The sequence below is a fragment of the Scyliorhinus canicula genome, chromosome 1, assembly GCF_902713615.1.
Source record: "Scyliorhinus canicula chromosome 1, sScyCan1.1, whole genome shotgun sequence".
NCBI classification, from domain to species: Eukaryota; Metazoa; Chordata; class Chondrichthyes; order Carcharhiniformes; family Scyliorhinidae; genus Scyliorhinus; species Scyliorhinus canicula.
The window spans coordinates 248,063,148-248,090,414 of record NC_052146.1 but is presented as its reverse complement, the minus strand read 5'-3'; the positions used below and the strand labels follow the sequence as shown (position 1 = coordinate 248,090,414).

The window sequence follows — 27,267 nt, the reverse complement described above, 5'->3', positions numbered from 1 at the left end:
TTTAAAAACAATATTTATTGTCACAAGTAGGCTTACATTAACATTACAATCCAGTTACTGTGAAAAGCCCCTAGTTGCCACATTCCGCCGCCTGTTCGGTACACAGAGGGAGAATTCGGAATATCCAAATGACCTAACAGCACATCTTTTGGGACAAAACCGGAGCACCCGGAAGAAACCCACACAGACTCAGGGAGAACGTGCAGTCTCCGCACAGACAGTGACCGAAGCCAGGAATCGAACCTGGGACCCTGGTGCTGTGAATCAACTGTGCTAACTACTGTGCTACCGTGCTGAATGTGTGGTTCTGCATGCGTTATCAGTGACACATCAGTGACAAAGAGATGTGACAGAGACTGTCCACAGTAAACTGGGAAAATCTGTTAATGGGTTAAGCAACTGAAGAAGTCTTTAAAGAAACATTTAACGCAATACACGGCCAGTTTATATCCCTGAGAGGGAAAAGCACTACTTCACAGAAAAAACAGCCATGGACAACTAAAGAGATACGGGAAAGCAAAAATTTTTAAAAAAAGACTTGGAAAATACAAAAACAACACAGATCTTATTTGAATGGGAAAGATACAGAGACCAGTAAAAATCCATAAAACAACGTATAAGAGTCACTAGAAGGATTATTAAAGAAAACTTACAAGGGACATCAAAATCATTAAGAAGATGTTTTATCGTTACATAAAGGGAAAGCAGGTGAACAGGAGCAATGTTGGCCTGCTATAGACTGTGGGGAAATGGTAGACTTGTTGAATAATTATTTTGCCTCAGTATTTTACAGTAGTAAAGGAGGATAGCTTGCCGGAAGTCCTGAGGACATTGATTGGGATTGGGACATGGACTGAATAAAATTACCTAAGCAAAGCATTGACAATGAGGACATTCTTGGAACGAAAGAGTGACAAGTCCCCAGGACTTGCTGGATTTCATCAGAAGATATTAAAGGAAATAGGGGAAAATATTTGTCGATGCCCTAACTATAATCTTTCAGAGTTCCCTAGATTTAGGAGTCATCCCTCGGGATTGGAAAATTGCTCATGTCACTCCACTTTTTAAGAAGGGTGATAGAGGAAAACCAGGGAATTACAGACCAGCTAGCCTGACATCTGTGGTGGGGAAATTGTTGGAATCTATAGGCAAGGATAGGCTAACTGAACACCTCAAATTTTCAGTTAGCCAGGGAGAGTAAGCATGGATTCATGACGGGTAGGTCATGCCTGACAAACGTCATTGAATTTTTGAAGAGGTGACTAAGGTAGTGAACAGGAGAATGTTGTTTGTATAGATTTCCAGAAGGTATTGGATAAAGTCCCACATAAGAGACTGTCAATTAAGGTAGAAGCCCATGGAATTGAGGACAAGTTATTGACATGGCTGGGAAATTGGGTTGAGTGGCAGGCAACAGAAAGTAGGGATAATGGGTAGGTGCTCAAATTGGCAGGATGTGACTAGTGGTGTTGTACAAGGATCTGTGTTAGGGCCTCAATTGTCACATTAATTAATGACTTGGACAATGGCTTAGAAAGTCACACATCCAGATTTGCTGATGACACCAAGTTGGGTGGCATTGAACACCGTGTAGATGAGAGCAGAAAATTACAAAGGGTTATTGATAGACTAGGTGAATGGGCAAAACTGTAGCAGATAGATTTCATTGTGAGCAAGTGTGAGGTTATCCATTTTGGACCAAAAAAGAATAGATCAGGGTACTTTCCAGATGGTATGAAGTTAGATTCAGTGGGTGGCCAAAGATACATGGAGGTTCAGGTGCATAGATATTTAAAATGTCACGAACCAGTGCAGAAAATAATCAAGAAGGCTAATGGAGCGCTGGCCTTTATATCTAGAGTGTGGGGATGTAGAAGTTATGCTGCAGCTTTACAAAACTCTGGTTATACCCCATTTGGAGTACTGTGAACAGATCTGGGCACCACACCTTAGGAAGGATATTTTGGCCTTGGAGGGTGTATGACCTAGGTTTACAAGGGCGATTCCTAGACTTTTAGGGGTTAAGCTATGAGGAGAGATTATACAAATTAGGCCTGTCTTTAGAATTTAGAAAGTTAAGAGGGGACCTGATCAAAATCTTCAAGATAGTAACAGGAAAAGACGGTCCACTGGTTGTAGATTCCTGAACCGGGAAGCACAGTGGTAGCACTGTTGCTTCACAGCTCCAGGGTCCCAGGTTCGATTCCCGGCTTTGTGTGGAGTCTGCATGTTCTCTTCGTGTCTGTGGAGGTTTCCTCCGGTGCTCCGGTTTCCTCCCATAAGTCCCAAAAGACGTGCTGTTAGGTAATTTGGACATTCTGAATTCTCCCTCCGTGTACCCGAACAGGCGCCGGAATGTGGCGACTAGTGGCTTTTCACAGTAACTTCATTGCAGTATTAATGTAAGCTTATGTGTGATAATAAAGAATATTGTTAGTTTTAAAAAATTAGGGTCCGACCATTCAGAGAGATGTTAGGAAGTGCTTCTCAGTTTGGAACTCTCTTCACAAACTGCAATTGCTGCTAGATCAGTTGTTAATTTTAAGTCTGAGATCAGTTAATTTTGTTAAGCAACGGTATTAAGGGATATGGGCCAAAAGCAGGCATATGGAGTTAGGCCACAGATGAGCCATCATTGACTGGCAGAGCAGGCTTGAGGGACTGAACAGCCGACTCCTGTTCCTATGGTCCCCCTGTTTCTATTTTCCTATAATTTGTTATCTGGAATGCCCTGCCTGAAAGGGTGTAGAAGGGGATTTGGTAATATATAATTATACACAGAAATGCTCCAACATTTTCACTGTAATTACTTTCTATGTTTTTAATTTTTAGGATACATGGAAAGGTTTACAGATTGGGACTACAAAATTGTACCGTAGAATGGCTTGCACCAGGTTTGTACTTAGCCATCTCTTCTGATTTTCTTGTCTTAACAGTACTTGCTGCACAATTTCTGCAGGTTATGGGAAGGAAAAAATGACTGATTCCTCCTGCGAATTAAACTCTTGGTTGAATGTAAGGAAGTGTGCAAAAAAAGCAACAAACACCAAGAGGCGTGATTCACCGAAAAGATTTTGAAGTGTGGTAGCGAGCGGGAACTGCTGTGAGCTTCCTCCCGTCCCATGCGGCGAGACAGAGAACTCTATCCAACATTAATTGGTCCACTTAATGAGGCCCCACGAGCTTCATGCCGGAAATTAACGCTCGCCAACCGATTTTCCGGGAACTTGCTCGCCAGGCCCCCGCCCCACAGCTAACAAGGTTGAGCAGCACTTCAACAGCACCTGCATGGCCAGCCACACTCAGCTCGCAGCCACAGCGCCAAGAAGACCGGCACCAAGATTTGGAGATGCGGGCCTGGGGAGGCTCCAAGATGCAGTGGAGGCCAGGAGTGATGTCCTGTTCCCCCGATGGTCTCGGAGGGTGAACCACAGCGCAGCCAGTGCCGCCTGGGACAAAGTGGCAGCGGCCGTAAGATTGGGTAGTATGACCAGGAGGACTGGTTAACGACCTACAACGGGCAGAAAGGGTGAGTTGACATCCCCCCCCCCCCCCCCCCCCCACCCACGCTGTGATCCATGCATGTGGCTAATGACGCCCTCTCTGAATTTCTTCAGAAGCTCTCCCAGAATCGCCGGGAGAGGGCACAGAGTGGTGGAGGGGTGCTGGACATACGAATCCTCAAGACATTTGAGGAACGGGTCCTGGAGGTGACGGCGTGGCCGAGAACAGAGAGGCCACCAAAGGAGAGGTCGGCACACACCACAGAGGTGAGGATCCACCAGGCCCCACCTGGGTGGACTGTCACACGTGAGTTTTAATGCCATATAGACTGACCCATCCCTCCCACTGACCACATGTTCATTCTCTGGCAGGACCTCCTGCCAATGGTGCCGGCCCATCCGGGGTGCCGGCTGATGGAGACGTTGGGGAGCGACCAGGACATTCAGAAAGAGATGTCAACGACACTCCAGCAGGTCCATAGCTGATTGGAGGAGACCCAGAGGTTACTTATGCAGACCTTATTGCACCAAGGCCAACACTGCTAGGGTGGTGACCTCAGTGGAGAGCCTGGTGCATGATGTCGGCAGTATGATGTCCAAGACCTTGGCGCAGAGCCAAATGACGCAGAGGCAGCTGGGACTCAATTCAGCTGCCCCACCATCTCTGTGGGCACCATGTGGGAGGAACGGGTGCTGGGTGGCAACCCGGACCCATCCTGTGGACTGGCAATAGTGGCCACCAGCTCCCCCGGTTTCCACCCCTCTGATGAGGCCGCGTCTCGCAGCCAGCACCCGGAACAGGTGGACAAGGCTGTGCATGTACTTCCATCAAGTGCCTTAGGGCCCTCTGGCCCCAGAGGTCACCCGCCAGGGGCATCGAAGGCCATGGGACAAGGTAAGCAGCTTCACTTCTGATGTGCACCCTGGGGCACACCTAGATGTAGCGATAGAGGTAGGAAGCCAAAGCATATTGAGGATCACTGAGCGCACTACAGGGGCGAGGGTGGGTGGGGGTAAGGAGTGGAGTGTGCGTTGGGGAAGGAGGCTTTTTGAGGAGATTGGGGAGGACGAGGGAGGGTGTGGATAGTGGGGCGGCACCATCAGGACAGTGGGGCTCCTGTCCTGCAGCTCCAAGTGGGTGTACACTTGGAGGAGGAACATTAATAATAATAATCTTTATTGTCACAAGTAGGCTTACAATAACACTACAATGAAGTTACTGTGAAAATCCCCTAGTCACCACATTCCGGCACCTGTTCGGATACACAGTGGGAGAATTCGGAATATTCAAATTACCTAACAGCACATCTTTCGGGACTTGTGGGAGGAAATTGGAGCACCGGAGGAAACCCACTTGGCACGGGGAGAGCACAGTGACCCAAGCCAGGAATCGAACCTGGGACCCTGGAGCTGTGAAGCAACAGTGCCACCATTATAACCACTCAACACAACCAATATGACGCCTCTGGCTCATTGTTCTGCAATGTAAGATGACCACCAATAGCATCCCCCAGACTTGCCCCCTGTCACTCCCTGCCCACGCACACCCAGTCACAGACATGTTGCCCGCGGCTGTGGCACATCCCCTGGACGTTCGGAGGTTGGCTGTTGTGGCTGTGGTACTGCCTCCCTCAAGCACAATGTCCATGCATCAAGGTGTGATTGGGATGCAAGGCAATGAGCCGCACATGCTACCTGTCCCGCCCAGCCACGGGCATCCACTTGGGATGTGTGAAGTGCTCACTTAACCACAATTCCTTATTAGCAATTATCTTCGGCCACATGTCCAGAGGCCTCCATGGTCAGTGGGAGTTGTGGCTGGTCAGTGGGGCAGACAGGCAGAGGCTAGGGTTTCCCCCCGGTACGGGAACATACGGTACAGTGGTTGGCATGGCGGATCTGCGCATGCTCGCATGGTGCCCACCCCAACCCAGGCTGCACTCCATGACTGCCCCACCCCCTTCCCAGAGCACAGGGGCAGCATGCCCGGTGCCCCTGGGCTCATGGCCTGTGAGCGAAGATGGCTGCTCACCTCCTCTGCTCCCTGCAGCAGCCCATCCACCAAGTTCACATTTTTCAAAAGGAGTACTAATTGGTGCCAGTGTGGCCATTTGCTGAATCACGGGAGGCCATTAATTATGGGGTGGATCCTCTTAATTATATGGAAATTGGGCTTGAGTGGTGATAATTGGTTTCTCGCCACACTCTGGCGAGATCCCGATTTCGCCTATGGGAGTGGGCCGGTTGCAAATGGTTTGGCGCCCGGTATAGCTCTCATTTTTTTGACAAAATAATTTATTGAAGGTATATCCAGAAAATACAAAATATACAAAAACAGGAACAGTCCATAACACAAAACAATATCGAACACTTCATTACATATTAACAATGCATATAACACTGTAGCAATGTGACACAGTAGGAAGCCCCATATATACAAGTACATCAGCCACACCCCCAAAGAATTATAAAACAAAACAAAATAGAGTACCCCCTATCCTATAACAACCAATAGTTACTGTACTGCAAAAAGCCCCCCCCACTGCTGATGTTCTAATACCTCTTGAAAAAGTCGATGAACAGCTTGCACCTCACAAAGAATCCCTCATCCATACCTCTTATGGCGAACTTAATTCTGTGCAAATGAAGAAACTCAGCAAGGACCTGATAATTGGTGGATCCGACGACCGCCAGTTAAGCAAAATTTCCTTTGGGCTGATAGGGAGGCAAAAGCCATGACATCGGCCTCCTTCCCCACCAAGACACCCGGATCCTCAGACACTCCAAAAATAGCTACCCATGGAGAAGGCGTGACCACCATTCCTACCACTTGAGCCAGTACATCCAAAACACCCTTCTGGAACCCCACCAATTTTGGACAAGACCAGAACATGTGGACATAAGAACATAAGAACTAGGAGCAGGAGTAGGCCATCTGGCCCCTCGAGCCTGCTCCGCCATTCAATTAGATCATGGCTGATCTTTTGTGGACTCAGCTCCACTTTCCGGCCCGAACACCATAACCCTTAATCCCTTTATTCTTCAAAAAACTGTCTATCTTTACCTTAAAAACATGTAATGAAGGAGCCTCAACTGCTTCACTGGGCAAGGAATTCCATAGATTCACAACCCTTTGGGTGAAGAAGTTCCTCCTAAACTCAGTCCTAAATCTACTTCCCCTTATTTTAAGGCTATGCCCCCTAGTTCTGCTGTCACCCGCCAGTGGAAACAACCTGCCCGCATCTAGACTATCTATTCCCTTCATAATTTTAAATGTTTCTATAAGATCCCCCCTCATCCTTCTAAATTCCAACGAGTACAGTCCCAGTCTACTCAACCTCTCCTCATAATCCAACCCCTTCAGCTCTGGGATTAACCTAGTGAATCTCCTCTGCACACCCTCCAGCGCCAGTACGTCCTTTCTCAAGTAAGGAGACCAAAACTGAACACAATACTCCAGGTGTGGCCGCACTAACACCTTATACAATTGCAACATAACCTCCCTAGTCTTAAACTCCATCCCTCTAGCAATGAAGGACAAAATTCCATTTGCCTTCTTAATCACCTGTTGCACTTGTAAACCAACCTTCTGTGACTCATGCACTAGCACACCCAAGTCTCTCTGAACAGCGGCATGCTTTAATATTTTATCGTTTAAATAATAATCCCGTTTGCTGTTATTCCTACCAAAATGGATAACCTCACATTTGTCAACATTGTATTCCATCTGCCAGACCCGAGCCCATTCACTTAACCTATCCAAATCCCTCTGCAGACTTCCCGTATCCTCTGCACTTTTCGCTTTACCACTCATCTTAGTGTCATCTGCAAACTTGGACACATTGCCCTTGGTCCCCAACTCCAAATCATCAATGTAAATTGTGAACAATTGTGGGCCCAACACGGATCCCTGAGGGACACCACTAGCTACTGATTGCCAACCAGAGAAACACCCATTTATCCCAACTCTTTGCTTTCTATTAATTAACCAATCCTCTATCCATGCTACTACTTTACCCTTAATGCCATGCATCTTTATCTTATGCAGCAACCTTTTGTGTGGCACCTTGTCAAAGGCTTTCTGGAAATCCAGATATACCACATCCATCGGCTCCCCGTTATCTACTGCACTGGTAATGTCCTCAAAAAATTCCACTAAATTAGTTAGGCACGACCTGCCTTTTACGAACCCATGCTGCGTCTGCCCAATGGGACAATTTCTATCCAGATGCCTCGCAATTTCTTCCTTGATGATAGATTCCAGCATCTTCCCTATTACCGAAGTTAAACTCACTGGCCTATAATTTCCTGCTTTCTGCCTACCTCCTTTTTTAAACAGTGGCGTCACGTTTGCTAATTTCCAATCCACCGGGACCACCCCAGAGTCTAGTGAATTTCGGTAAATTATCACTAGTGCATCTGCAATTTCCCTAGCCATCTCTTTTAGCACTCTGGGATGCATTCCATCAGGGCCAGGAGACTTGTCTACCTTTAGCCCCATTAGCTTGCCCATCACTCCCTCCTTAGTGATAACAATCCTCTCAAGGTCCTCGCCTGTCATAGCCTCATTTCTATCATGATTCATACACATTGATCGGTCATTCCTGGGAAGAGCCAGCTCAGCCTTACTGGCATCATATGTGCTCTATGCATTAACCCTACATAGTGCTTTCTCCCAAATGCAACCCCACACCGTGCCTCCCAATTCCTCCTCCCATTTTTGCTGCATTGCCACATCAAAACCTGTTCCCTCCTGACCAACTCCGTGTATACATTAGAGATCTTGTCCTCCCCAATATCATCCTCCGAGAGGAGCCTGTCCTGTAGACCGAAGGGCGGCAACATTAGGAACAAACCCACCTCTTTACTCAAAAAGGCCCTTACCTGCAGGTATCTGAATTCCTTAAGGGTGGGCTCCTTAAGGAGCAATTGGTAAGCCTCCACATCCCTTCCATTTACTGGTTCTCACACCAGTATGGTGGCCCCCGCACGGGTCCTGCGACTTCCCCAATCTCGATCATAAAATAAACCCACAAATAAATAAATTACCCCCATCCCATCCTCCATATCTCCCCAGCTCCCGAACATCAGACCCACCTCATTAAAACGAAAGGAGGGAGAGTTTTAGACAGAAGAACATAGCAATGATACAAGGATGCACAGCAATCAAACTAACAACAAAATCCTCAATGGCACAGAACAACATTTTAACATATTTACAGATTCCCAATCCCCTGGTCCCGAAGAAACTTGCCTGCCTCCTCCAGGGTGTCTAAAAGGTACTCCTGTTTACGAAAGGTTATCCACAGACTGGGCGGAAACAGTCTTCCAAATCTCACACCTTCCTTGTGCAGGACCGCCTTGAGTTTGTTGAATTCAGCGTGGCCCAACCAGAGTATATTCTGATTACGCTTCCCTCTCACGAGCTCTTCTTCATCTGCCTGGCCCACCTCGGAATATTTTCCTTGTTCTAGAAACAGTGCAATTGCACCACACCATCGCCCTTGGTTGCTCACCTGCCTTTGGTTTTCTCCTCAGCCCTGTGTGCACAATCGATCTTTGGTGTTGAGGGGGGGGGACTGAAAACTTTCTCGCCGATCAGCTTCTGCAGCATCCGTGCGACATACTCTGAGGATTGCGAGCCCTCCAACCCCTCCGGCAGACCCACTATTCGGATATTTTGCCGCCGCTCTCGATTCTCCAGCTAGTCAACCTTCTCACATACCTTTTTGAAGCTATCAGCAATCTAGGAAAGCTCTGTTTCTACTGAGGCTAGCTGGTCCACTTGGTTGGTAACAAACTCCTCCATTTTCTAAAGCGAGGCGACCTGAGCCTCTAAACGCTGCTCAACTCTCTCCACTGCCGCCTTAATTGGTTCAACGTCCCTTAAAAGATCTTCAAAGGTTTCCAACTTATGCTTCTGGAACTGAGCAGTAGACCATTGGGCCCGAAGTGCCGATCCTGGGCCCACCGCCATCGTGCCTTCAACCACGTTCTCCAGTGCCGCGCGGCCTGCCTGCAGCTGCTTTTTTGTACCCCGTTGCTCTTCATCGTGTGCATTTCCGGACCGTGGACAAAAAATAGCCGACACCCTCACCAGCAAGAATCAGGACTTCGGGACCGCATTCAAAGGTCCGATCAGAACTTGTGGGCAGGTAAAGGTTTCCCCATGTGGGAGCCACCAAGTAAACGGACGTTTAACGCATGGCTTCCACCAGAAGTCCACGGTTCTCGTTTTGTACCTCTTCTGCTATTCACCAGCCTCCTCTTGTTAGAGCGAGTGCATAACGAGGCCGGAGAATCCCGCCCATTACATGCAGTGTCTTTCTTCCGACCTCTTGATAACTAGCATTCTTCAATTTAATCTGTGTCTCAGCAATCCTTTACGCTAGACATTGATCCTTCATTGCATCGCTGCAAATTACTACTGTCATCTTTTCCATGTTTGATAACCTAATATATTTACTTCTTCTTTTCAGATGCATTTTTACAACAGTAGATCCGGATACTGGAATCATAGACAAGAGGGAGCCACTGGACACACTAAAAAGGTACATAAGATAAACTGATGCAGTCAATTATCAACAAAGTGCACAATCTTCCTTAATGTCTCAGTGAGCTTAGTCTGTGGTAATTGAGCCATGTGGCCTAGCAAGTTTCTGGGTGGATTCTGTGCTGAATTAGCTGGTGTCAGATAGTTTTATAGCTAGCCTTGGTACCCTCTGTATTAGGGAGGTAAAATGCTCCTGATTGTTATCCAATAACCCCTGCTAGAATTTAGCGACAGTTTAAATTTGGGAAATAATGCCAACCATTTGCCATTTTCATTTATTGTCAAATTACAAAGTTGCTGCTTACTTGGAAGCATTGGAAAGGGTGTAAAGGAGATTTACCAGGATGCTGCCTGGATTGGAGGATAGGTCTTATGAGGAAAGGTTGAGAGAGCTAGGGCTTTTCTCTTTGGAGCGGAGGAGGATGAGAGGTGACTTAATAGAGGTTTATAAGATGATGAGGGGGATAGATAGAGTGGATGTTCAGAGACTATTTCCTCGGGTGGATGTAGCTGTTACAAGGGGGCATAACTATAAGGTTCGGGGTGGGAGATATGAGGGATGTCAGAGGAGTGGTTAGGGTGTGGAATGGACTGCCTGCTGTGATAGTGGAGTCGGACACTTTAGGAACTTTCAAGCGGTTATTGGATAGGCACATGGAGCACACCAGAATGGCAGGGATTGGGATAGCTTGATCTTGGTTTTGGACAAAGCTCGGCACAACACCGAGGGCCGAAGGGCCTATTCTGTGCTGTACTGTTCTATGTTCTAAGTGTAAACACGGCAGTTATTTTGGGCAGTAACAATCAGTGACTAGCTCACACATTGATGAGGCACAATAATTTATTATGCTTCTTGGTTACGGAATCACAAAGGAAATTCAGATGACCAGAAGCTGGATGAAGTTGACTAATCTCTAGACAGCATCAAGCACAAGTGAGGAGCTTCTGGTTTTCGCCCTGACTTAGCAATGTACAAATTATACAAAACGTTACACAATAACCATGATGTACATTGTAGTATAGAAAAGTACAATAGATTGAAATTGTAGACCGCTGAGTTTCAATAGAACCATCCGTATCCTAGATTCATAGTTGAGCTGCAATCAGTGACTAAGGAGAATGTTAAACTATAAACCATTCACAGAGTCAAAAGTGTTTTACAGCAAAGAGGCCCTTTGGCCCATTATGTCTGCCTAGTCATCAAATAGCAATCTAGAACTTGGTCCATTGCTATTGTGTTTCAAGTGGTTATCTAAATGTTTCTTAAATGGTGTGAGGGTTCCCACCTCTACCACCCTTTCAGGCAATGAGTTCCAGATTCCCACCACCCTCGTGGATGAAAAGGTTTTCCCTTAAATCCCCTTTAAATCTCAAGCTCCATGCCGCCCTACCCCCCTCCATCCTGGTTATTGACCCCTCTACGATCAGAACTGTATAAGGTACTCCAGATGGAGATTGAACAATATTATGAAAGCAATGCGACTTCTTTAGATCTATAGGGCGGGACTCTCCGACCCCCTGCCGGGTGGGAGAATCGTCGGGGGTCGGCGTGAATCCCGCCCCCGCCGTCCTCCCAATTCTCCCGCCCCCAAAAACCGGCCCGCCTTGGAGAATGGCGAGGTCCGGCGCGACTTAATGGGCGCCAGGGCCGCCCGAATTCTCCGGCCCACGATGGGCCGAAGTCCCGTCCGCTTGTAGCCGGTCCTGCCGGCGTATATCAGAGTAGGTCCCTTCCCGGTGGGCGGGCTCCAGGGTTCCTCGGGGGTCGCGGGAGCATCTGGCCCCGGGAGGTGCCCCCACGGTGGCCGGGGTCGGGGTCCACCGATCCACGGGTGGGCCTGTGCCATGGGGGCACTCTATTGCTCCGCATCGGCTGTTGTGGTCCTCCGCGATGGCCAATGCGGAGACGACCCCTCCCGTGCAAGCGCGGGGATGATGCCAGCACGTGCTGGCGCTCCCACGCATGCGCCAACTTGCATCAGCCGGCGGAGGCCCTTCGGTACCGGTTGGCGTGGCGCCAGGCCCCTATCCTGCCGGCTGGCGCAAACCACTCTGGGGTGGGCCTAGCCCCTTAAGATGCAGAGGATTCTGCATCTTTGGGGTGGCCCAAAGCTGAAGTGGTTCATGCCACTCTGTCCCGCCAGGACCACCCGCCCCGCCGGGTACGGGAGAATCCCGCCCATAATCTACACTGCTGCAAAATCAACCCAAGATTTTAAGTGCAGTTTTATTGCTGCTACTTACCACAATGGTGGTTTCATAGATTTTAAAACCTCTAGATCTTCTTTTGCAATTTGAATATTTCCCCACTTTCTCATGCTCTCTCTTTTGACTCCTTTCCCCATATTAATCAGTTTGCATCGACCAGATTGAATTTCTTTGTCACTTATTGAGCTAGTTTCCAAGAAGATCTTAATCTTCTGAATGTTGTTATATCTCATTATCTATCACTTATTTTAGTACCACTTGTAAAACTTTCTGATTTTAACTTGCTGTGGCATTGCAAAATTTATTGATGTGCCTGTCCATCTAGTGTGTGTCCGATATGCCCATAAGGTGTAAGCAAGTGTCCAATTTATCTGCAAAGTCACAGTGTGCCGATTGGTTGAAATGTAATGTTTGGTAAAAAGCAAGTATTCAAAAAATACAAATCCAGCACATTTTACCAGGTCTTTAAGAAGTCAAGGCCAGGAATAAGCAAAGCAGATAGAAAGCATTAAGAAACAAAATTCACTAGATTTGGGGAATGTTCCATTAGTTTGGAAAATAGCGAATGTAACTCCTTTATTCATGAAGGGAGAGAGACAGAAAGCAGAAAACTACAGGCCAGCTAGCTTAATGTCTGTCAGAGGCAAAATGTTAGAAGCTATTATTAGAGACATTATAACAGGGCACTTAGATAATTCAAGGTTATCCGGCAGTCAACATGGTTTTGTGAGAGGGAAATCATATTTAACCAATATATTGTAGTTCTTTGAAGAAGTAACATATGCTGTGAATAAAAAGGAACCAGTGGATGTACTGTATGCAGGCTACACAGATTCCTTCAGGTCTTTGTAGTTTCAGAAATACAGCACTCACAGCCTTTCTGGAGAGAGAGTGAGAGTGAAAGCAGGTCCTTGTTTTTGTTTGCAGCCTGTAAAGGTTTCTCTGTAGATTCATTCATTCAGGTTGTCTGCAGCTTCAAAAATACAACACCCACTGCCTTTCTGGAGAAAACACAGAGGAGACTGAGTAGGTCTGTGTCTTTGTGCGTCTAAGACTCAACTGATCCCTGAGGTCTCCGAGGACCATCCCACTGGGATAAGATCCAATAACCACCTGTTACCGGGCGAAATGCGGCCTTTTGGCCAATTCATTGGCCACCAGCCAATCAATCAAATGAGTCCCACCCCATTTCTCTTGTGACAAAGTCTGACATCTCCTGTTCAGATTAGCAGAGTATTCACTCCTGTAACTTCCGAATTCCTCACTCTTTTCTGCTGCTTGACTTAAAAATACGTGTCCATTAATCATCCACGGATCAAAAGTGATAATGGCAAAATAAAAGAAAGAGGAAATAAGGGAATAAACAGGAAGGACCCTTACAATGTGATGGACTGAGAAATTCAATGGGCTGATGTGGAGAGAGATAGAAGTGTACATTCAGAAGGTCAACCTATTATCATCATTGCAAGAAAGAGTAAGAGTGCACAAACTCCTTGTTTAAAAATTAGTAAGGATTGCTATAACAATAAGTGTCTTCTTAGTTTTATCTCTTTCTTTTGAATACTGGATTATCAAACTGGAATTTCTATATTTCCCAAACTAGAATAAATAAAGGTCAAAATGAATACAAAGAAAGAAACATATGAGATAAAGATCTGAAAAGAAGGGAACAAAAAATGAAGAGAAATTTACAGGGAACAACATTACTTGATCTTTTTTAAAAAGTCTTTAGTTGGATGTGGTCTTCACTGGCTGGGCCAGCATTTATTGCCCTCCACAATTGCTCCTCGAACTCCGTGGCTTTCCAGGCCATTTCAGAGTGCATTTCTTTAAGAGTCAACTACATTGTTGTGGGTCTGGAGTCACGTGCAGACCAGACTGGGTAAGGATGGCAGATTTCCTTCCCTGAAGGACATTAGTGCACCAGGTGGGCCTTTACGACAATTCATCATGGTTTTATGGTCAACCTTCCAGATTAATTCCAGATTTTTATTGAATTCAAATTTCACCACCTGCTGTGGTGGAATTCGAACCTGCTTCCCCACAGCATGACCCTGGATTTTTGGATTATTAGTCCAGTAATAACGCAACGCAACATCTTCCCTTATTGTTTCACACATGAGGAAGCACTCACCACCACGCCTGTTTATCTTCAATAATGTGTGTCAGATCACTACTGCAGATTCCACCGGTGCAGAAGAGTACTCCGAGACTGCCATGTACTGCTATTGATGTTAGCTTGTTGATGCTACTTTCTTAAACAAAATGATCAGCAAATTGAAGGTTAGATGGGTGATTGATGTTTCAGTGGTCAAGCCTGCTAGTTTTCTAGGCCAACGAAGGAGTCCACACAACACTCTGGTTCTGTTCACTGATGCATATCATGGTTTTACTCATTCAAGATTTTTTTAACTGGCTGAATTCAGTTGAGCTTATATATATTGTCACCCTTTCTGTTCACTATCTGGACTTGGTGCACTGCAAAATTGTTATCAAATTATTTTCATCACAGTCCTTAATTAAAAATTGACAATTGCTGTCAGTATGCTGGATTTAGCATCCTGATTAAACAACTTTTGAGGTTTTTGACAGGAAAAGGAGGTGGATTAGAGCTCGCAGATAGGCCGTAACAAAGTTTTCATTTTTCCGTCATCCCCATTGTACCCGACGGCTGTAAATCTCTGGAAAAAATACCAACTGAAGTTTAAATATTTGACTGACATCACACTTTCCTGGCTTCTGTTTATGCTGTCTGATGATTCTCCCTGATTACAGATCCCCATTAAATTCTCCTGCCATTGGCCATGTGGAAAGATATGGTAATATTTAATTTTCGGATAATTTGCTTCACAGCAATTCACACTGCTGCTGTTAGATTAAAATGGACACAGGAAATCAGAATGTAGAAAGACAGCCAGTGAATACAGAAAACAAAGGGAAATTTAATAAAGCAATAAGAAATTTAAAATGGGCTCGTTTTATGACCACCCCTCCCACACTGGGCATGTTTTTGGCGTGGGAACATATAAAATATTACGGATGATGAACCCACTGCCTTCCAGTCCAACTCTTATGGTTCCAATATAACCATGGGCAGGATTTCCGGGCCCTTCCCACGAGTGGGACCTTCCTCTCACACCAAAGTCGACCCATGCCATGTGTTCCACAGTGGTGCAAACTGCCGTAGACTTAGGCAGAATCGTTTGATCCTGCCGGTAGCCGATGGTGACATGCCTCTGCCCCGGAAAAACATGCTGCGGGGTGGCCTCAGTTCTGGCTGGTAGGTGGACGGGTGCCCAAAATCTTGGAAAATAATTAATGGCCAATTGAACCTGTTAAAAAGCCAATTGACCTGAATATTGCACTGCCCCTGCTGTTATATAGTTGGCATGGGGTGGGAGGGGGGCAGGATGTTTTGTAACCCAATTGGTTAAAAGGCCGGAATGACGTGTGGGAAAGTGGGTGGTTATGTCCTTTGAAGGGGTGCCCTCTCCTCATTGGGTCCCTCCTCCAAGCTGATACCCACCTTTTTGTGCCTCCTGACCTGACCTCCATACTACCACTACCCATCTCCTTTCCTGGTGCCTGATCCCTCCTTGCCCAGGAGTTACCTTAGTCAATGATCCATTGCTTTTCTTCCCAGGGCCTTTTTGCAGTCTCGCTACTGAGTTTTGTCGCTGCTTGTACTGCTTGAGACTTGAGAGGGTTAATTAATTGAACCACTGAGGAGTGCAAGTCCCAGGCTCTGCTCCTTTAGGCCACCTTTAACCTGTTATTCCTGTTGCACCGACTTCCCCAGCCCTGTATAATTATGTATATTTTCACTTCATCAACAATTTAAAATTCATATTATAGCAACCATAAGAAAATCCAGAGGGAGAAATGGCCAAGTTACCCATAAAGCCCATATATTGTGTCATGGACTTTGCTTTAACCCATCTGTTGATTCGCTACTTCAAGCAACTCCACATTCTTCCCCCTAGTTTTCTGAAACAAAATCTAGCTATGATTTTAATATCTAACTAGTCTTATTCTTTTCAGTGGCTTTCGTTTGGCAAAGTTGTTTTTTGTGCTAGCTAGACTGTTAGAATAATCCATAGCTCTAATGTAAAAACGTCCTATATAGCCCGTCGGCATGCTGACAATAGTATTACTAATGTTGTAATTCTATCAGCAACAATTGCACATCCCCCCATGTGTGCCTGGGTTTCCTCCGAGTGCTCCGGTTTCCTCCCACAGTCCGAAGATGTGCAGGTTAGGTGGATCGGCCATGATAAATTACCCCTTAATGTCCAAAAGGTTAGGTACGGTTACTGGGTTATGGGGATAGGGTGGGGGCATGGGTCGAAGTAGGTTGCTCTTTCGGAGGGCCGGTGAAGATTCGATGGGCTGAATGGCCTCCTTCTGCATTGTAGGGGTTCTATATAATGCTGTCCTCTTTGGACTTTTGTGCAAGGAAATTGCTGCGGGTTTTCCATCAGACTGAAGCAGATTGGCACCTAGTTGGAAGGACAGAAAGCCTTCCACGTAAGTCAAAATATGGCCGTCCTGGCACCAAAAGAAGCAGAAGAATTCTGAACCACACAGTAAATGATTCCCTCCGAGTCACAATAGAGGAATCATTCTAGCACTAAATCCATCAAGCGGGGATCACCACTTGATAGCCATAAAACACGGGCAGCACAGTAGCAGTGGGCAGCATAGTAGCACAGTGGTTAGCACGGTTGCTTCACAGCACCAGGATCCCATGTTTGTTTCTCGGCTTGGGTCACTGGACGGAGTCTGCACGTTCTCCCCGTGTCTGCGTGGGTTTCCTCCGGGTGCTCCGGTTTCCTCCCACAGTCCAAAGATGTGCAGGTTAGGTGGATTGGCCATATTAAATTGCCCTCAGTGTCCAAAAAAGTCAGGTGGGGTTACGGGGATAGGGTGAGCAGTGGGCTTAAGTGGGATGCTCTTTCCAAGGACTGGTGCAGACTCGACGGGCCGAATGGCCAGCTTTGCACATTCTCCCTGTGTCTGCGTGGGTCTCACCCAGGGTAGGTGGATTGGCTAAAGCTAAATTGCCCTTTAATTGGGAAAAAAAGAATTGGGTACTTATAAATTTGTTTTTTAATTAGTAAGAAAGGCATGATGCCTCTGTTTGTAGAGCACTTTATATAAACTGATATTACAGCTGCTAAAGGCAAGCATGTCAGGAAAAAATGTAGGGCCTGATCGAACGGCCTCATTGCCTGATTCAGCATGCAACCTCTCGCGGGACTTGAGATGCTTGGGATGTCTCGCGGGACATCGCGATCTGGATCTTACCCTCACGGTTGGGATCCAGATTTGCATATTTAAGTGAGCAGTTAGCCTCACTTGAAAATATCTGCACTGGATTTTCTAATGTCTAGGATCAAACATCCGTGCCTGGGAGACCTCACCCTGGCGCCAATTGGTACTCGTCCACCCAAACCTAGACCAGGTATATTAGCACCCCGGAGTGGGGGGGGGGGGGCGATTCTCCCAAGCCGTCAATGGCCACTGGCACCCTGGCAGTCCCACTCTGCCACTGCTTGGGTGTCACAGCCAGGGTGGTTGGGGCACTGCCAGGAATCGGGCCTGGGGGTGCCCCTACCCTTGTGAGGGGGGGACCTGAGGACTTCCTAGCAGGTAAGTTGGAGTGTTGGGGGGGGGGGGGGGGGGGTGTGTTGCGGGATGGGGGGGGGGGGGGGGGGCGGGAGTCCGGAGGCTGCGGGGAGGGTTTCCAGAGATCGGAGCAGCATGATCTGTTCCTGCAAATGAAGGTAAGTGCGGCCTTGGCAGGGTTTTCCTCACCGAGGCCATAAAGAAAACAGAGTCCCATTGGATACCGGGGTTGTTCTCGACATCCTCCCATTTGATAGCGGAGTTGCAGCTTCGAGAAACACCTGCGCGCCCAAAGCAAACCTCTTTTTCTATGATTCTCATTAATTTATGGTCTGAGATTGATTTAGCTGGGCGCAGTTTAAAGATTCAATAATTGCCTCCGTGATTCTGGGCTAATAGGATAAGATCCTGCTCCTGATCACTAGTCCCTGTTGCATTTGCCAATGTTACATGTTGGATGAGGATCAGATCAACTTGGTTAAAATGGCCTCTACAATCAGACTTCCTGGGTGGGATTCCCCAACCCCACGCCGGGTCGGAGAATCGCCGGTGGGAGGGGCGCGCGATTCACACGATGCGGCTGACACCGGTCCGCCAATTTTCTGGTCACTAGAGAATCGGCGGCATTGGCGCTGGCGGGGTCAGCACGGCGCCAGTCGAGCGCCCCCTCCCGGCGATTCTCCGCGCGCGATGGGCCGAGTGCCCGCTGTGTTAGGCCGAGTCCCGCCGACGTCGTTCATGTGTGGCCCTACCCGGAGGGACCTCGCCGTTCATGTTGCAGGGGGCGGCCTGTGTGGGGGAGGGGGGATCCGACCCGGGGCCCTCCACAGTAGCCTGGCCCGCGATCGGGGCCTACCGATTGGCGGCCGGGCTTATCCTGGTGGGGGCCCCTGTAACTCTCTGCCATGTCGCGTCGGGTCCGGCACGGAGATGGCAACCCATGCGCACACGCAAAATCGCGCCGGCCTAGTGCGCATGCGCGAACTCGCGTTGGCTGTAGCGCGCATGCGGGACCCGCAGCACCCGTTCTGACGGCCGTATCGGCAGCTGGAGCAGCGTGAGGCTCTCCAGTGCTGTGCTGGACCCCTGTGCGATGCAGGATCTCTGCTCCTAGGGGCTTGTTGACGCCAACGTAAAACACTCTGGCGTTTACGACGGCGTCAACACTTAGCCTCAGGATTAGAGAATCCCGCCCCCTGTCAGCATCTGTAGTCTAGTATCACACATGAAGATTAGCCACTCAGATGAGGTACCAGAGGTTGATATTTTCAGAAGGGGACAGAAAGCTAGCAAAAGAAAATTTTAATAAATACGGGCCGTAGTTGGTAACACGTCACCAATCGTTAAAATAAATCACAAAGAATAATTCATTTATGTCATTTGTGAACTGGCACTTAATGATTCAAAATATATTTTTAAGGATTGTTGAGTTTGATGATATAATAGAATTAGCTATGGATACATTCGCACAGAGCATTGGGGAAGTCTATGAAACCAGAAAGGCCGGTTATTAAGTGAACTGAACTTGGCTGTCTCCATACCAAGTGCTAGCTGGAAAATTAGGTCAAGTAGCAGCTAATGCTTCTACCACTAGATGTCATTATTGGAGCTATTTGGAAGCACAGAATAAAAATATAACACGAGAAAAGTAATTTAGAATATTGAACTCAACCCCCCATACCCTAATTCTCCTCAACCTAATATCCATTTTGATTTTTTAGTTCTGCATTTCCACCTTGCAGATAAATCCATCTTTAAACAGCCTTTGAGCAAAATTAAAGCGTGTTCTTAACCAGTCTTATTTTGATTTCTGATTCTAATAGCTTGATTTACTGTGGCAAAAAAAAATCTTGGATTTACTTTAAAACAAAAAATACCTTGAATAGTCCCTCCTCTTAAAAGGCTGCTTTCCATTTGTTTTGCAATCCAGAACAAGTATTCCCTATACTGGGAAGGAGGCAAAAGGTACAAATTATAATGCTATTGGCTTATTACCTATTTTTATGTGGCCTGGCTATTTCCTGGAAATTCCTTGAGTGGCACAGATCACGTGTTTCTACAAGAAGTGCAATAATGGAAATTATGCAGAGCGGAAGGATTGACAGCACCTCCTGATTTATCCTCCTGCCTCAACCTTAGCTGATCAATCGCCCATAAGGAAGTGCACCTGGAAGAAGTGGGCATTGGGCTTATACCCAATTTTGCTCAGGTAATAAGATCCGAGAGGAGAAAGCAGTAAGGATATGCAAGGTGCTAAAAGGTTAGACATCTTTTGGCAGTTCTTTTTGGATAGAAGCCAGGAAACGTCTCTACAGATGGTCATTATCACAGCTGCACACCTGCGAAGTGTGTGTATTATCATAACCCTCATGAATCCAGATACTAGACCCTGCCAGAAGTACTACTGGCATTTATGGCACTTGGCTAAATAAAACTGTGCAGCCCACCATCACAATATATTGTCCAGCTTCCCCCAACTTGTCCTGTCAGGACCACCTGGTCTCTCTGGGCTATCTGGAGCCAAGTGAAATGGAAAGTCTTGGAGTTATGTCTCCCTTCCTCCATCCACTTCTTTGCTCGGCAGTACTCCAACTAATCAATTGTAAGGGGGTTGAGTAATAACTAAGTGGGCAGCAGCAACTAGGGACTTTTTGAGTGCTCTAGTAAGCAACATAACCTATGAGATGTTTAACTATGCTTCCTCATCACAGCACTTGCAGACGATACATCACACGCTCCACCCATTGGAAATACTCAGCTTCAACAATTATTGCTCACTTCTCTGCAACCTATTAATGGTATATACTGAGGATACATTCTTTCTTGCAACTGCCGCAAATTCATCTTATAACTTGATCTTGAATATGAATCAAAGGATACCCTTTTACTAGTTGAAAATTGAGCCATGCTTACCATGGCTAATATCGCAGGATATTACACTGATTGCAGCATTAAAGTAGTTTGGTTGAATTTCAGCTGGTTCACAGATAACTCATGAATTAATGAGGTTATCCAGAAGTGCAAGCACACTCAGAATGAGTTTTCTGGTTGGTGACACCTTGGGGTTATGGAGTAAGATTTAATTGGTAATTTATTCCCCTTTCCCTTGTGATATATGTTTGCAGTACCTTTGGAGGAGTTTAGGAACAAGAAGCTGTTCTCTATTACTTTAGCATGTGAAGCGCTGTCATGGATCTTTTTTAACAGAGAAGCACTGGAAGAATGGTATCTGTCTATCTATCTATCTGTGGACTCATAATTCTGACATGTTGCATTAAAAGTAACAATACAACCCTTTAATCTGAACAAATTAGTCCTAGTGACTTCCCATGCAGCACAGCACTATTCATAGAATTTACAGTGCAGAAGGAGGCCATTTGGCCCATCGAGTCTGCATCAGCTCTTGGAAAGAACACCCTACCCAAGCCCACGCCTCCACCCTATCCCCATAACCCAGCAACCCCACCCAATACTAAGGGCAATTTTGGACACTAAGGGCAATTTAGCATGGCCAATCCACCTAACCTGCACATCTTTGGACTGTGGGAGGAAACCGGAGCACCCGGAGGAAACCCACGCACACACGGGGAGAACGTGCAGACTCCGCACAGACAGCGACCCAAGTTAGGAATCAAACCTGGGACCCTGGAGCTGGGAAGCAATTGTGCGAACCACTATGCTACCGTGCTGCCCGTGCTTTCTGTTGTTTGTGATTTACGTGGTACCCAGGTGATTGCATGTTGGAAAGGCATTTAATATTTATTTATATTTATTTGGTGGCACTAACGTCTGCCTCCTGTTGTCAAGTAAAGCAGATATTTTAATGCTGCAGAACTCAGGACTGTACCAGCCTGCCATCCACAGAACAGCTGAAGTATTGCAACAAGTATGGAAAGTTCACAAATACTTTGCTGTGGTGGAGTTGAAGAAAGAAACATCTGGTATATACATTAATTATTGCAATTCTCGGATTTAAAACTATATCCCAAAAATGGGTTTGCCTTATAAATTAGTTCTTATAACAGATGTTCATATGAGTTGCAGTCTCTATTTACATTAATCTTGTCTGGATGAATTTGGGTTCTATTTAAATATGGATCGTGTAATTTATGTTACTCATTTTTTGGGGAGTATGAAAGAGTTTGCGAGGACTGCCTATGTCAGTAGCTCTCTGTTTTGTTTTTTCAGGTACCGTCAGTGTGACCCAGCTGAGAAACACATTTACAAATCTGTTCCTGTGTTTGGCTCACACTATGGAATTGAAAAACCCGGAGTGATTCGAGTAGGGGACCCTGTGTACATGACTGTTGAGCAGAAGGAGTGAACAAAGACTGGAGGGCTGTCTCTCCTGCAAAAAGTTTAATGTCTTTACTTCGAGGAGCACATTTGATTGTTGTATCACTAATTGCTTGTAAAAGTAGTAAATTGAGGATTTAACATGAAACTAGAGATATATTGCCAGCTGAGCATTGCTTTAATCAAATAGCTGAAAATACTTTCTTAAAAAAAATGAAGTAGCAAATTATCGTGGCCCAAACTTCTACAAAGTTTAAAAAACTTTTATTGACATGAAGCATTTAATTAGTCCATGTAAAGGAATGAACATTGTTGTTAGGACTTCTCTTTATTTAGAAGTTACAAATGGTAACTTAAACACGATAAATTTTTACTCTGCCTGTACTTAATAAGATTTTTCACAAATATACAGTAAATTTTGATAGTCTCATAGGGGAATTGTCTTTGAGGGTTTACCAAAGCCCATCTGTCTGAAGGAGCTGAAGTAACCAATCTAACTTGTAACAATTCACTGAAGTACTTATCTCTGCCAATATTAATTCTGCTTCATATCATTGCATTCAATTCCAGCTATTGTGTTCTCCAATTCTTTGCGGCACACGTGCACTGTTACGTGCTTGTGTGCCTGTAGGGGGAGGGATGATATTTCTATAATGAAGAAGTGAAAATGGCTGATACCGTGGTATCCAATTGTGAAAGGGGAAAATAAGCCTTAAAAGTAGAAAATTCCACCTGTACTGAGATATTTCATTTGTTATTATTGCCAATGTTTTTCTGGAAAAATAGGTTTATGTGAACAGCTTGAGCAGTTGGTTAAATGCTGAGCAACTATCTGCCTCACAGTTAGAAATCAACTATATACAGGCTTTAAACATCCCCCCCACCCCACCCCCCCAATCTTCCTCTTGAGGTCAGTGACATGCAACCACAGTCCTTTGCAAATCCTTTGAAAAACTTGCACTTTGGGCAGCACGGTGCCGCAGTGGTTAGCATTGCTGCCTGATGGCGCCGAGGTCCCAGGTTCGAACCCGGCTCTGGGTCACCGTGTGGAGTTTGCACATTCTCCCCGTGTTTGCGTGGGTTTTACCCCCGCAACCCAAAGATATGCAGGGTAGGTGGATTGGCCACGCTAAATTGCCCCTTCATTGGAAAAAATGAATTGGGTACTCTAAATTTATAAAAAAAACTTTTACACTTTTTACTCTTTGGATATTTTTGAATTTTCTACTTTAAAAAAAACCCCACAAGGAACCCGAGATTCTAATGAAGGGTGCATGTCAACTACTGCTGGTGCTGTACATATATTCTTTGGTCAGAGGCACTATTTCCTGGTGAATGTTGTATTTTTATACTGCCCATCAATGGTTCCAGCAGTAGCTTATTTCTCCCTGAAGTCTGTGCTGGATGTACTCTTTGTATTATGGACTAGATCAACAATTTGTGAGCAGTGGTTTAGTGTGAAATAAACAACATTGTGATGATGTGACTGTATAACCCACTCAGTCTTTAATCGTGTGCATTGGCTCATGATTTCTATTTTTAATTCTTTCTCGGCAAATGCAAGCATAATTTTTATCTCAAAGCAACTAAATAATTTGTATAGTTTTTTTTATATGCTTCCATTTGAACCCTATATCATATTTTGTTATTGGAGCTTCACTGCAGCACCTTGGGGTATTTTATGTTAAGAGCAGAAAATAACTTGAAATTGTTGAATTGCACTTTCTTTTGTTGAGCACAGGAAGAACAGTGCTAATGCATGTTTTATGATAGCTATTATATCTTATTTTCCAATATATATAAAGTGATAACAGAAATAAATCCAGGAACTGTATTAAAAAGACATATAACTCTGAAGGAATTATCTTATCACTCTAGGGAATGCAGATTTTTTTTTGCACTGTGTTTAGTATCAGGCTGTCCTAGTCTCATTATCCCCAGAGGACGATAACTTTTAGAAAGATATTAAAATATCCAGTAACTGACTTGAAGAATCACACAAATTTTCAAGTTTTAATACTTTTACCGTAATAAACTACCGTACAAGCAATATTGTCAGACACTATTCACTGATAGTATTCGACTTATAGTCTAAATCACCAATAAGACCCCCCCAATTAACTTTTCTCTCTCTCTCATACACACTCACACAACCTCTTCTCTCTCTCACACACACACCCAACCTCTTTTTTTGCTCTCTCTCGCTCTCTCCCTCAAACCCAACCTCTTCTCTCTCTCAAGGTGAGATCTTCTGATCAGCTGACGCTGCAGATAGCCCCGTTTTTTACAATAATCCGCTCACCACTTTTACATGGCGTTCCAATCTCTTGAGGCCCCACAGCCCGAATGCACCACCCGACTCCCTCTCTCACACACACACGCACTACCACCCGACTCCCTCTCACATGCACCACCCCCTCTCTCCCTCTCACACACAGGCAGCACCCCCCTCTCTCTGACACACAGGCAGCACCCACCCTCTCTCCCTCTCACAGAGGCAGCACCTCCCTCTTACACCGGCAACACCCCCTCTCTCCCTCACACACCGGCAACACCCCCCTCTCTCTGACACACAGGCAGCACGCCCCTTCTCCCTCTCACACCGGCAGCACCTCCCTCTCACACCGGCAACACCCCCCTCTCTCCCTCACACACCGGCAACACCCCCCTCTCTCCCTCTCACACAGGCAACACCCCCCTCTCTCCCTCTCACACAGGCAGCACCCACCCTCTCTCCCTCTCACACAGGCAGCACCCCCCTCTCTCTGACACACAGGCAGCACGCCCCTTCTCCCTCTCACACTGGCAGCAACCCCCTCTCTCTGACACACAGGCAGCACGCCCCTTCTCCCTCTCACACAGGCAGCACCCCCCTCTCTCTGACACACAGGCAGCACGCCCCTTCTCCCTCACACACCGGCAACACCCCCCTCTCTCTGACACACAGGCAGCACCCACCCTCTCTCCCTCTCACACACCGGCAACACCCCCCTCTCTCTGACACACAGGCAGCACCCACCCTCTCTCCCTCTCACACAGGCAGCACCTCCCTCTCACACAGGCACCACCACCCTCTCTCCCTCTCACACACCGGCACCACCCCCTCTCTTCCCCTCACACCGGCACCACCCCCCTCTCTCCCTCTCACACAGGCACCACCTCCCTCCCTCTCATACACTGACACCACCCCCTCTCACCGTCTCTTGGACATCCCCCCCCCCCAATGTCAACGCATTGGAGCTGTCAATGGATTTAATTCTGCTGGATTTTAAATTTAAAATAAATCTGGGGTTCAAAAAAATCAGTGTTTAATATTTCATTCTGTTGACAGCCTGAGGGTTATCATTATAGGATTTGTGCTGCAAGGACTGTTTTTATAAATTAACTTTATCACAGTAGGGTGCCTGTTAAGTGAGTAGTTTGGTTTACAGCTCTTAAGTGGTTATAGAATATAAATATTTGTTTTCACAACAGGTTAATTGAGAAATTTAGATATATTGAATGTCTTTGTTATCAAAGAAATATTTTTAAAACTTCACAGCTCCAGGGTCCCAGGTTCGATTCCCGGCTGGGTCACTGTCTGTGTGGAGTCTGCACGTCCTCCCCGTGTGTGCGTGGGTTTCCTCCGGGTGCTCCGGTTTCCTCCCACAGTCCAAAGATGTGCGGGTTAGGTGGATTGGCCATGCTAAATTGCCCGTAGTGTAAGGTTAATGGGGGGATTGTTGGGTTACGGGTATACGGGTTACGTGGGTTTAAGTAGGGTGATCATTGCTCGGCACAACATCGAGGGCCGAAGGGCCTGTTCTGTGCTGTACTGTTCTATGTTCTATATACATAGACACAACTTTATTTTATATTAGCATGGCTCCTGAGGTTTGACCCATGGTGGGTACTAGATGAGTTAGCATGGAAGGGCATGGGTGAAGCCCATGGGTTGAGTTGAGCTGGCACGAAGTTGGCAGGGGCTATAAAGGGCATGGTGATGTGGAGTGCATAGGGGTTATGAGGTTAACCATTGGTTAGGTAGAGAAACGTGTTTGCATGGAGGTATGAGGGGCCATGAATGGTGGGAGGGAGGCATAAGATGTCATAGGTTGGCATGGGTGGGCCTGGGGACTGAAGCTAAGGTGTGTTCTTTGTTTTAATCATTTTTTTAAGTTCAACAAACTGCTGAAGCAGAGAGGTGGGAATTCTGCTCGGCCTGCCTCTACACCTGGTAGTCTTCACAATGTTCTGTGGGCTGAGGGCCCAACGTCTAATCCAGCCTGCCCTTCTGGAAGGGACATCAAAACTGCAGGCCGCCATTTTTAAAAGTTACAGAATTTTCCCATCTCGGTGCATCTCATTCGAGAATAAAAAATCTGAGCCTAACACTGATTCAGCTGCCCATGACATTGTCCACGTGTGTGGACTTCCTTGCATCTTTTCAGTAAAGCAATCTGAGCCTCAAGTGTTCTCGTAGCAGTCAAGCCACCCAGGTTTGTTGCTGAGAAAGATTCAGAGTAGGTTGCATGACCCCTTCACGATTCTATTTTACCTTGCATTGAACAGACAATCCCAAGCATAACAAATGTACAAGGGAGATAATGCTGAGGGATATCGGGGAAGGGAGGAATCATCCAGACTATTATCACACTCAACGGGCTTTCCATCAGTGACTGATAAGGTTCTGATTTTCCTGAAGAAAATGCAAGATCATATTGCTGCACCATTCAAACTTTGTTATGGGCTCTTGGCCAAAATCCTGAAATAAAACACACCACAAAGTACCTTTCTGTACCAACTTTATCCAACACTTCCAAAAATGCATACAATGTTCAACCATTCACCCTTGTGATTTCTCTAGTGCTTGTCTTGTCAGTGCTATTACATGGCCTAGTCCATTTACACACAAGTAGGTCAGTGCCTGCAACATGGAGGAAGGCTGCTGACTTTCAATGGAGGAGACGGCAGATGGCCTTGTAGCAGGACACCCTCAGCTCTGAACCTTGAGGCTGACTGGCTGATATACAATAATTAACAGAGTTCATATTCCCATCACTGCAAACTTGACAGCTGTCAAGTTTGCAGTGATGGGAA

At 46.3% G+C, this 27,267-nt stretch overlaps 1 protein-coding gene across 1 annotated transcript in view; it reads left to right on the top strand.

The window, feature by feature from the left end:
- Window positions 1-23,690, top strand: part of marc1 (mitochondrial amidoxime reducing component 1) — a 56,858-nt gene extending 33,168 nt beyond the window's left edge. Inside the window, exons 5-7 of the mRNA XM_038810758.1 lie at window positions 2,833-2,894; window positions 9,983-10,054; window positions 22,081-23,690. Coding sequence (XP_038666686.1) covers window positions 2,833-2,894; window positions 9,983-10,054; window positions 22,081-22,216 — 270 coding nt within the window. The 3' untranslated portion in view covers window positions 22,217-23,690. The remainder of the gene's footprint in view (window positions 1-2,832; window positions 2,895-9,982; window positions 10,055-22,080) is intronic.
- The last annotated feature ends 3,577 nt before the right edge of the window (window positions 23,691-27,267 follow it).